The 12,874-nt window shown below is 37.9% G+C and overlaps 1 protein-coding gene across 1 annotated transcript in view; it reads right to left on the bottom strand.

Moving 5' to 3' along the window:
* LOC129579388 (guanylate cyclase soluble subunit beta-1) overlaps positions 1-12,147 on the bottom strand; it is a 56,216-nt gene extending 44,069 nt beyond the window's left edge. Inside the window, exons 1-6 of the mRNA XM_055469455.1 lie at positions 12,099-12,147; positions 11,296-11,414; positions 9,841-9,993; positions 9,065-9,371; positions 4,544-4,831; positions 665-776 (exon numbers count right to left, since the gene is read on the bottom strand). Coding sequence (XP_055325430.1) covers positions 665-776; positions 4,544-4,831; positions 9,065-9,371; positions 9,841-9,993; positions 11,296-11,414; positions 12,099-12,147 — 1,028 coding nt within the window. The remainder of the gene's footprint in view (positions 1-664; positions 777-4,543; positions 4,832-9,064; positions 9,372-9,840; positions 9,994-11,295; positions 11,415-12,098) is intronic.
* Positions 12,148-12,874: the final 727 nt, after the last annotated feature.

The following is a 12,874-nucleotide window of genomic DNA, read 5'->3' on the forward strand; positions in this document are numbered from 1 at the left end:
TGTTTGATTTGCGGAATGTGGTATAGAATACCAATACATGAAGGCAGGGAGCGAGAGAAGAAAGAAATAACATATACATTATATTACATGATGTCAGTAATAATTTTTTTTCTTCTTTCTTTTCCACTTGCAATTGAAAGCATGACAGTAAACGTGAATGCTAGCACGAACAATGGCAGCCCATTGAATTTATTGTAAAATAAAGCGAAAGATTAAATTTTCCCTTGAGCGCACCAGATCTATTTAGGTACACATCGCATCGAGCGGATGAACGAGTGAGAGAGCGAGAGAGAGAGAGAGAGATAGAATGTGAACGAAATTGGTAAGTGAGAGAAACAGAGCTTTGAACTTTTATCGATTCGTGTATTTTGAGTTCGATCTCACCATAACTCCGCATCTCTGTTCACATCGTCAGCCATCGATTTTGATTCACAACGTAAGTGTATGTGCGAAATCCAAAATCGCCGAAGCCAAAATCAAACAAAGCAGATTATTTGCATTCCTCATACTCACGCTCTCGCTCTCGCTCTCGCTCTCTTTCCCTATTCATAGCGATTGTGTTTAAAAGCGAACCAACGATGCAATGTTGACTCGTTTTTAAAGCACCGAAAATGAAATCAAATGCGAAAATTGCAATGAACACAAATGTTTGTCTAACACTTACCTCGGAATGATTCTCGAAACGGATTTTCCAACTTGAACTATTTGCATATGTCTATCAAACATCACATGAAACGGAAATATTCTACAGAACGTTTCGGTCGATATTAAGCTCTCTGTGTGCATGTCGTGGAATGGTGTTGTGCAAGCGAGTGAATAAGTACGCGCGCCAAACAATCACGAAGAACGTTTCGAATTTCCAGAAAAAAAAAATAGAAAAGAAAAAAAAAATTAGAAAAAGGTAGAGAAAATAAGCGAATGTTAAAAAGCGTCATATAACACAGTACAATTTCAATGAATATAAAATCTATTATAATAGATAGGATGTATTGGTATCTGGAGAAAATGCTCAAGATGAAAATATCGATGGGGAATATTCTTATTCTGGTGAGGGAGAAAAGTCCCATCAATTCAATAATATTATGAAATGCGAAATCGAAGAGAAAGCTATTCGATTGTGAAAGGTATTTTCCATCCAGATGGATTATGATCGGATCAATTCCATTCCGGAATTTAATGACAAAGCAAATAAACTGAATCAACCGAGTGCAAACCAGTGCAAAATCTATATTTATTTGCCGGCATCCGAATAAAGGTGCAGACGAGAGGGTGGGGACAGTATAAAACCGGTGAATTCCATGCAGTCGCATTAATGTCATATCATTTCAATGTGCTTTTATATTAGTTCTTTTCTTTCGGTGTTTTTAATGTGTTTTTTCTCTCTCTCTCATCATCTCTTATTTGCGCTGTTGTTTTGGTTATCGTGGCTCGAGTCTGATTGCAATTCGCACATTGGGTGCTCAATAGTGCATGAACGATACGGTCCTCGTGGTTGAGATCGCGTTCAGTAGCTGACCTCCGTTGAGCTGAAATGCGCCTCGAAACAGCTGTACCACGAATTATTTATAAGCAAATAATAAGAAAGCGTAACACCACGTACTCGAATCAATGACAAAAAACGAGAAAAAAAAACTCGACGCACTCACAAATAAGCACATATCAGTACACCATCGTCGAATCTATAAGAAACATGTTCAATGAAACAGACATTTGAAACGAGAATGAAAAAAAATGAATCATAGAAACGAATGCACACCGCACTTCTTACCGCGTATCGCGTTTCCATATAAGGACATAGTTAGCATTGAATCTCGAAAAAGGAATGAATGCGAAGAAAAGGAAAACCTCATTTCATATTAGCAATGAAAAGAAAGCATCTAAACTTTAGATTCTAAAGCTATACCAAACGAAGTGGGAGAGTGAAGGAGTATGAGTGGAGAAAAGTACGCAGCAGATAATCAACCATGGCTAAGCGCATCGCATTCAACTCTTCGACAGATAATACGAAAGCGTTGCGAATGAACTGCACTCCTGATTTTTATGCACGTTTGTAACTCCAAAGCGAGTAAAAATATAGCAAACAAACGAAAAAATAGAACTCGGTGGATATTGAAATGGGTTTAGGTAACTTTAGATGCATCTCACACTTTTCACATTTTCACAGACGCGTACACACACACACACACACACACACACACACACACATGTACGTACGATCGCAGATACGTCATGGTTTTTAAGGTGTTGTTGTGTGGATGTATGTGTGAGCACATACTCCGTATCATCGTGAAGAAGATGAAGAGAAAGCATTTTCTAGTTTCCTCATCAAATTGAAAAATATATAGAATAAATAATGAGATGATGATGAAAGCAGCAAAACGACCGATATCCAAATGGTGGAGTGGGATCGAATGAGAGAAATAGTGTGTGTGTGTTTAGTGTACACACCATCGAATGAAGTTTTGATTTGAAACGTGACTTTGGAATAGTTCTATAGAGAATAGAAATGCTAGTAAATTTTCGAGTTGACGTTATCGCATTGGGAGATCTGTGCAGCCAATGTCTCAAAGTGTGGCAGTTTGCTTCGGTGGACACAGGGAAAAAAGACCGAATCGTCTGCTTTGATGACGAAATATTGTTCAATCCGCTCTATAATGGTAAGCACATTCCGTATTGTGAGCACGTGTGCAGTATGCCAAGCTTGCTGCCACTACGTTTGCATCATTATCGATTCAAATCCTATTACGATAAGAAGAGAGCGCAACAAAAAACAGTTGAATGCATTCAAGATGAAACACAAAACGAAGAAGCTAAACGAGATATTTATCGTAGACTTGTTAATTTCGCGTGAGCAAGGAGGCGTAGGCAAGCAAGCAAAAACAAATATCAGCCGGAGAACCTGCTGCACGGTAAATGCGCTTTAGCCACTTAATCTTGTTGTGAGTGTGTGTGTAACGATTTTTTTTCAACCACGTTGAAGGTGTGCAAGAGATGCTAGAGATGAGATAGAATCGTGCTTTAAACTAACGGATAAAGCAGATGAAAAAGCAAGAATTTAATTGAGCATAAACTGAACGTTTTACGTTCAGCACCAATGACACAGCATACATATTTTGCAAGTGTGTAAATGTACTGCAGACTGCAAAACCAATGTTACACACAAGCACAGACTCAGCCGGAGTACTGAATCCTTGGGGGCTTTTCCTACTTTGCATAACGCTTACGTGTTCGTCTGCAAGATGCTATTTTGCGACTGAAAACGAATCAAAACGTGTTGATTGTGAGAGCCATTTCACTCTGGTGATCACACGTGAATCCCAATTAGGTGGAACAATGAAGAAAAAAACAACAACCAGCAAATGGGATTATTTTGACCTGGTTGGAAATGGACAAATTGCAGTGGATCTGTTCATGCTAATAATGGCAATTGTAATGAAACTTTTCTGCATGCAAATTGAAACATGGCATCGGTTGGTCGTTTTTTTTTGTGTGCCAACAATTTAGACAACAATACTTATTTCTTCTGAAGAATGTGACAAAAGTTTTGAAGTGAATCGATGAAGAGCATGATTGCAATTTATGAGCTGATATCAACTATATTCAAATCGGAAGTCACTTCCGATTGCTATCAAAATGTTGTGAAACTGTTTGTGCATACCAGACAACATGCTTGAAAGTAGCAACTCGAATCTATTCATTGCATTAATTTAATGTTTCGTTGAAAACTGCAATCGTTCCTCGTTATTTACTCGAACGCATTGATCAATTATTAAATCTCGTATCTTGTATATCAGACTAGAAGCCACATTTGAAAGCCATTCAAGTCCTTTCAATTTGTCACTCAATTGACGCAAACTTTTCAGAATAAAAAACGAAGAGCCAAAAATGAATAAAAATGTTGCGCTTTTAGACAACTTCCAAAAACACGCACACAGACGCTATTCGAAAATATTACATATATTGCTGGAACCTTTCAGATTGGACTAATATTTAATATTGTGTGTGTGTGTGTATGTGTGTGTGTATATAATAAGTTTACGATTCTTCAACGCATCTCGCTCTCCTTCTGTTGATTCGTTAAAATGTGAAAGGGTCTTTCTCTTTCATTGAGGTAACATCAGACGACATAAATTCAATTGAAAGTGATTCAAAAATCCATTCAAAATGAACTTGAGCATTCAACGAACGAAAATGAAGAACGTATGTATTCAAAACGTATTTCATTCGTTCACTGTAAATAAACTTTTACTCTTCAATGCTATGCATCCCGGCAATTACAGGGTTTTTTTTATTCTTTCATTCTTTTTCGATTGCGGAATGAACGAAAAAGAAAGAGGGGAGAGAAAAAACTCAAATAAAACTCGACAACTTATTAGCAAAATCACGTTGACGTTGTAACTTTCAAAAAGCATTTTCGATTGAATCGACACACACACACACAGATAAGTTATACACAAGAAATTAATGTGTGTTTGTGTGTCGTTGCTTTAGTTAGAAACCAGAAAAAAAAAGAAAAACCAACGAAAAAAAACGACAAATTTACCTTCAGAAAGTATATCGCCTTCATCGATTGCCTCACGGGAAACGTCAACCAAACTCGATGTTTGCGGCGCTGATTTCTCCGTTATCAAGAATTGAATGTGATCAGATAGTTCGATCTCTTTCTTTCGTGGCTTCAGTGGCGGTATGATTGCTTCGCATTTTGGACGCTCCAAACTTTCGAGACTGCCATGATGACGCGCTAATTTTTCACCTAAATATTTCGATTCTAAATTATTTATACATTTCACAAATGGCCCAAACGGTCCATATCTAGACGTATGTTTCGGTTCTAAAAGATGATCATCGAGAAAATATTGACAAAAAAGGGGAAAATAGATGGAAAAATATAGAAACAGACAAAGATATTGGGGGCATTAATTGAGTTTCAGTTATCTTCTTCATGAATATCTTAAAAGTATATGAAAAGTACTACAGCTATGGCTAAATGGGAAAAATCGAAACGGAAAACAAAATGGTTGAAATGAAAACGATTTTCTTTTAACGAAATCATGTTGCAATCATTCGATGAATTTGTCGTGCGCAATTTGTTTAATAATATCGAAAAAGCGGATTTCTTCGTTTCGCAAATGCAAATTGCACTCGCGCTGAATCGGTTTCGATCGAACAAACGAACAAAAAAGGTGTTGTATTTTCCGGATCGTGACAATACGCTGCATGACTCATAAGCACTCGAGTGCATTCGAGCGAACAAATAAAATTGCATTTTTTCGCTTTTGCACTCGAAATGGTTCAGTGGATTTTTCGATGTACATTGTCATTGCACGCACGCGGAGACACAAAAAAAAGAGAAATATTATCATTCTATGACATTATATGTGTAAACATTGCATTATAACGACTGTTAAAGTTGTCCAGTTGTTCGAATGTGTGCGCGTGTGTCTGTGCAATGTGCATAGCATCGAAATTGGATTTCCATTTTTCCCACGAACCGAGCAAACATGTGTTTTAAGATTGCTGAGCATCTCAGCATTTCGTAGGGCACGGATATATCCGAGCATATCGACGACGCATACTGTATATGTAATACAGTGGCGGGTGTTGCTACGTGCAGCCGCAACGACTACCGAAGTGTGTTCAGTTGATGTGGCTGCACGCAGCAACAACATACACATTCCGGTCGAGTCGTTGCGGCTGCGCGTAGCAACGCACGCCACTGTATGCGTCGTCGATATGCTCGGATATATCCGTGCCTTACGAAATGCTGAGATGCTCAGCAATCTTGAAACACATGTTTGGAACCGAGAGAGTAGGTGAAAATAATCCATTTTTTATATCGTCGACGAGCAATACGATTGCTTTTATCGGAATAAAATGATAAAATAGAGAACGAAGAAAAATCGGAGGAAGAAATTTCAACAATACATCTTGATTGATTCTGTACAATTTCGGAGAAAAAAAAAAGAAATTAAAATATTATCTGCGGAAAAACGGCGAGGTAAAACGCGTTGAAATGATTCATTCAATATATATTGTATGGAAAGCTGTGCAATCATGACTCGGATGCACATTACAATAATTGAATACACATTTTCTATTTGTAGCATTCATTTCCAGCAAAAGCATTCTATTGAATCGTGGGCATTATCATGTCAAGTGGTTGATTTATTGAATATCAAGATCTCTTTCGTGAGTGAAGCTAATTCAGTATTTCATACGATTATGATACAATGTTCATAATTGTGTTAACATCGCCTGATGCCGCTTGTATAACATTTGATACATTCCCATGGCAAATAGTTCCTTCTTCTTCTTACGCTTCGCCTGAACCGAGCAAGTTTATCAAATTGTTCTGCTCTGCCCATGCGTGCCACATCCAAAGTTTTTTTTTTCGCACACAAAGTGGTTGCGACGGACGCAAAACGCCGCTTTATACAAAAACGAAGTTTTTCGATAAACAACGGCAATTTTTCCTTCTACTTGTATATTTATTGGACAAACAATGTCATTTCGTTCATGCCTATTCATTAAATTTATCGATTTGTGTGACAAATTAGAAGTGGAGGCTTATGGATCGAATGATCTGTTGGAAGTTTTATTAGGAGGATTTCAATTGACATGGGACGCGAGATATGCATTCATATGAATCTTTGCTCCGTTCGACTAAATTCATATTGAACAGCCAGCAAAAGGGAAAAAGGGTAAGTCATTTGAATTGTTATCGTTGTGACATCGAACGAGTGATTGAACCAAACAATACCACCGTGTGCATGTGATTTTCGAAATCAACAAACCATCGATTGTTGTGTGTTTTTTTGTTTGTTTACAGTTTTGATCCGTAGCCTGTGGAAGAAATCTGCTGTCGAAATATCGTGAGCGTTTCGATATTTTATCACGGTGTGCGGTGTTTGTGTCACAACCAAATTCAGCATTCATGTGTCAAACTGATGCCGGTTGCACATTCACATTGATCTGAGCATTTGGAAAGGCAAGTCATTTGTTGTGAATACTGTTCGATTTACAGTGATTGTTTTTTTTCGTTTTTCGTTCAAATTAAGTAATTTAGAAGCAACAAAAAATCATTTCTAGTGCGTTCTAAAGTAATTTTTGTGTTTTCATTCTATTTTTTCAGGGTTCAATTATGGGCAGAAAAAGGATAGGGGCACATGCCATTCGTGGCAATAGGCCGAAACCGCGGAAAGTTGTAGATGGCAAGCAAAAGGAGGAGCAAGCATACTTTGCCATCAAGTTGGCCGCCGCTAGTATTGTTCGACCGGAATATCGTGATCGTGTTCTGCCATGGATCACAAAAACCAGCATAAAATGCACCGAAATATCTGAATTGGCGTCGCTTTTATTCCTCAACAAAGTCAGAGCTGCCACTGAACAGGCCATCATTGCGCTACATAGTGTTGCGGCGCTACAAGGAAGACGATTTCATTATGGATCCATGGTTCCGGCATTGCTTTGAGAATGTGGACACCGAGAATCGCTCCACATGGCCAAACAATAATTACTTCGGTAACTTGATGAAATATTTGTTCCAACAATATGGCCGTAATGTGAAGACGAATTTGGATACACATGCACAGAAACGATTGCGGTATTTCTTGAGATTGAAGGCATTCAGACAGAACTACAATAACCAGATTCGTGGCCTACCGGACACATACGATGAACGAGAGGTGATGCGGATCGCTTGGCCAAACGAGATCGATTGCTGCTTTATGTTCGAGACATTCGCGGACCGGCTGACGATGATATCGCCAAATTCACCAAAGACGAAGATACATGGTTTGCATCATTGCCAATGTGGTTGATCATGCAATCAGAAATCGAAACGCACCTCAACTGGGTTGAACAACACCACGACAACATCGTGCAAGTCATTGCGTTGCCAAACATCAAGAATTTGGTGGTCATCCCAATCTGTCATCACACGCGAAAGGCAGTGAGGATAGACGCTGATGTTTTGTATCGTATGATGTGGGAAAACGGTACCATTCCGCGTGATGAATATGGTCGGCAACATACAGTGGGCCACGTCACGTCAAAATCAAATCAAGCATATTATTTCAATATGATATTTAACATGGAGAAAATCAATCGAGTGTTGAAAACAAACAAAAAATTCGAACATATTCTCAGCGATGGTGTATCGGCATCAATTCTGTACACAGTGAAGAAAACCGTAGTCGGCAAGTTAGTGGAAGATTGGTTGGTGCGTAAACGGTACTCTGATGGCTTCTATGTCTATGAATTGGGCATTGATTGGGGCATGAAGACGTGGAATGCAACCGTTAGGCGACGGATTAATAATGACAAAGAGCGAATTCATAATTGCAAAGAGGTATGTTAGCGATTGAATGCATTGTTTAAATTTTATTGTTCGATTTTTGTTTCCATCTCACAGATGAATTTCACAATCAACAGCAAGAAGTATCATTATGGGACCAGAGAAGGAGTGGTCCATCCTGAGGATCCACCCAAACCCACTTCCAGAACTTGATGATTATTAAGATTGAATGTTGTTAAACTATCAGGATTCGATCTTAATAACTTCAAAACGATATTATTAAGATTCATCTGATAACGTTATTATTTGAATATAGTTAATAACCTGATAAAAAGTTGATAGCGTTATTAAGATTCCATCATAATAACGATATCGAACGATATTTTTAGTTTATTACGATATCTTGATAAAAAAAAATCGTGAGCACAGCTATATTTTTAACGTGTGTTTTGTTTGGTAGTTTTTTCTTGTATCGTTTTGTTCGGCGATTGTTTAATAAGTCGTTTTTATGCTCACGGATTCAATTGTCAAAAGCCATGCCGTCACCACTAATCTATACAATTCGTGAAAATCGTTGACCTTATCGATTCAGCGCCGTTCAACACACTAGCAAATTCCATCATAAATGCGGATAAATAATAAATAAATCAAAAACACATTAACCGAACTATTTTTCTAAGGAATAGGAAGGTTTCACTATACACAGTACACTCAAATTGGTATATGTGTGTGTGTTTTGTGGCTATACGTTTATTCGGTTGCTCTTACCTTTACAGCTCAAATTTGTGTTACTACTAGATTTTGTACAGCAATTTTCGCATGCGGATAAATTATTCAATACTTTTCCATTTTTTTTGTGTGAATCGTTGGATTTTGGTTGCTGCTCCTGCTGCTGCTGCTGCTGCTGTTGATGGGGGCACACTGTGTCGTTCGTCGACGTTGTGGCATGTGACACGGACTGTGTGCTTATTTCGGTTGTTGGTGGATTCGTTGATTCATCATCGTTCAGCGGTTCACCTTTTCGTTTGACCACTTTGATTTCGACTTCGACACCATGCAATTTTGACGCAACCGACTATCATCGACACGCAATGTAATTAGGTCGAAACGAGGACAAAAAAAGCGGCGGGAATAGTGACAGTATCCGTATCGTAAAGAAAGAAAAATATTACCATTAACATTGAGACGGGTGAGAGACAATAAAAACGTCCGAACAAATGGCAGTAAAAGCAAAAAAAAACACACGAAAATACACTAGGCGAACGCAGAAATGTTAATTGAAACACGAAACAAAGCAAGCAATTATTGGAACACAAACAGCAATTTTCGGAATAAAGAGTATGATTTACGGAATCATTATATTGCTATGTCAGTTACGAAATGGTCGGTAATCGTAAAAAATGATTAACGATACCAATGTTATACCAGCATATTCCTTTCCCTTTTTGTTTTATACTTTTCATCTATTCATTTTTTGTTTGTTCTTTTGGTTTTGTTTGGTGTTAACAAATTGATTGGCCAAATGGCATTTTATCTGTACTCACCTTAACGATACCTATCACAATGTGTTCCAGTCCCGGCCGATCGGAATAGTAATGTAAAATTAAGGAACCATCACTCTCTTCCGTGCAACGAAACGATGGGGCTCGCATACCCGGATACAGTGTACCGAGGTGGTCATGTAAAGCGTCCAAATTATGCATTTTAAAAAAGTGAAACAAACACAAAAAATCATTGATTTTCAATCCGTAAATCACACGTTTCAAACGTAAATCATCGAAAAAAGCTGTAAAAACTCTATTATTTCTATTCCACACCAAGTACTGATTGAATGAAAAAACTAGTTTGGTCGGAAGTGTAAAAGCTGTTGGAAATTTATTTTTTAAAATTTTCTTTGGATTTCAGATGGAACGGATTTAAAAGGGATTTTTTTTTTCATTAAGAAGGACCTTTACAAAGGAGGCGAATACTTCGAAATGTAAGGAAACGAATACTAATTTATATGAGGCAATACCAAAGAGTCAGAAAGAAGAAACTGAATCGATCCAAAAATAGAATGACGAACAAAATTGAGAAAATAAAAACCCACGTGGAATGAAAGTTCCACGTACGCACTCACACAGAGAAAGAGGAGAAAAGAATATCCATACTATATTGAAAGAATTACTCATTAAAACCTACGCAACATGTTTCGGTTAAACAGTCGGTATTTTAAGCAGCTTTTGCTCAAACTTAATTAATCTGAACGGAACCGAACGTTGCTTACACACACACACATTCATACAGACGCAATCCTCAAAGATCGAAATGATTGACAAAGTTTCGTGGAAATATTGTAGCAGCAACAGTGGAATCAGCAACTTTAATGACTGACATCCACTGTGCCATCTCACAGTTTGCTGTTAATAAAACCATTAAATGGTTTCATTTGATTCGATTATAACGGATCGAGATGCATCTCACTTGCGCCATCCACATTCGTTATCTTACTCATGCCACCAAAACTTGGCCATACTGTGTGTATGTGAGGGGGGGGGGGATGACGGGGCTCGAGGTATGTAATAAGTTGTTCAAGGCGTAATAACAACAAACAGGATTTCAACAGATTGTTTTTGTTTGAATGTTGTTGTAATTCGTTTTCACTTGCACAAAACTTTTCACAAAAGTCTACCATCTTTATTGGTGTGCTATTGGTGCTGCTGCTTCTGTTGCGGAAAAGTACTAGTTTTTAGCTCGTCAAATGTCGGATAAACTCTTTGGAATAATTTTCGTATGGAAGAAAAATGCCATAGCATCAACACTAGCCGCACTAACTAAACACATATACACAGTGTGCTCGTATGTCATTAGCAGTGGTTTTCATCGTTGACATGGAAATTGTGCGATGGCACAGGCACAGCATTACGAACATTGTCAATCTATCGATTTCCATTTGACGTGAATTGATGCCAAGGTAAAATTGAATTGATGTGTGTGTGTGTTTGTGTATTTGACTTTACCTGTAAAAAATCTCGTGGAGTGGCACCGAGCACTTGCAAGATTTTATCGTATCCAGAATCCTGGCAAAATTCAAAAAATGTTTTACCAAACAACTCCAAAATGTCATCAGCCGGAATATCTGCAAACAGAGAGAGAGAGAGAGAGAGAGAGAGAGAAAAAAGCGGACAATTAACATTTTTTCCATCATTTTTTTTTGTTCGCCTTGAGATTCGAAATGTTGTTTTGTGAAAATCCATTTTCATTCGATAACAACCGAAAAACCCAATCAAAACGAATGAAATTGATCCATTTATTGTGCAATTTTCAGCCGTAATTATAATTGAAAGTTAAAATTCGAAATTTGTACTCGCATTGAATGGCAATCGTGTGTGATTCAATCAAAACTGTAGCAGCACGTCAAAATGAAATCATTTGTCGGTGGTTTCAATGCAATTCGTGCACAATATTTAACTGAAAACTCGATTAAAATGAAATAATCCCGACCCAAATTGCCGTCGAATCATGTGCTCGTGTCAGGCTTGCATACGAATTTTATCGATAAACTGCTAACATCAAATTGACGTGAATATTTTGCACACGCGCGCGTGCACTGTTTTGTATTGAACCCTTGTTCGGTTCTTCTAGTGCATTTGTTTGATAGATCGATATAAAGTCGTTTAGTTTACCACAAATTTGTAGGGATGAAAACAAAAAATTTCTATTCGCATCAACTTTTATTCTATGCTTCACATACACAGCGAGTGAGAGAGAGAGAGAGAGAGAGAGAGAGAGAGAGAGAGAGAGAGAGAGTTAAAGTGCTTACGGATGGGTTGCGAGTAAACGAAGCTTGAAGTTTGAAAATGCTGATGCATAACTTTTCCAGAATGTGAATGTTGTGCGCCAACGGCGTCGTCGGCATTGGCATCATTAGTTTCTGAACTTTACACTTAATTTATTTCGCACAATTGTGCGGCATAATGAATTTTCTGTTTATTTCGTCGAGCGATTAAGAGAATCCATTTTTTTTTGTTCTCTCTTCTGGCACCGCCACAACCGTCAACTACACCAATTATTTTATTCGAGCGAGATGAATCATTAATTTCATTCTCTCTCTGTATCCGTACGTGTATGTGTCTCTATCTCTTGGTATGATTTTCCAAAATGTTGGACGTTTTTTTGCCGGTATGATGATTTGCCAAGTGAATACACCGTCGTGCTGATGATGTTCCAAACGATGAACGACGAAGACGACGACGACGACGACGATGTATCATATACATCAGCATTCTTTGATTAAATGTGAAAGATGTACGAATATGAAGCGAATGAAAAAAATTGAATTCACCAAGAACACGCCAATGCGGGCTTATTTCTCTCTCACGGTCGTTCTCCTTCTCTCTCGTGGCCTCGAGTTTTTTTATTTGTTGAATTTAAAGAAAACAAATAGCGAAAATGTGTAAGTTTTTTGTATTAACTTTTTGAGCGAATTCTTTGTTCTCGACGCAATTATTTGCATAGGATGCAAATGGGGAGTATTGCAATTTGGTTTGCGTTCTAATTCACGATGTCGACATAAATTCCGAATGTAGCCACCATCTC

Source organism: Sitodiplosis mosellana, unplaced genomic scaffold, assembly GCF_009176505.1.
Source record: "Sitodiplosis mosellana isolate CC-2019 unplaced genomic scaffold, AAFC_SMos_1.0 Smas_scaffold_6226, whole genome shotgun sequence".
Taxonomy (NCBI): Eukaryota; Metazoa; Arthropoda; class Insecta; order Diptera; family Cecidomyiidae; genus Sitodiplosis; species Sitodiplosis mosellana.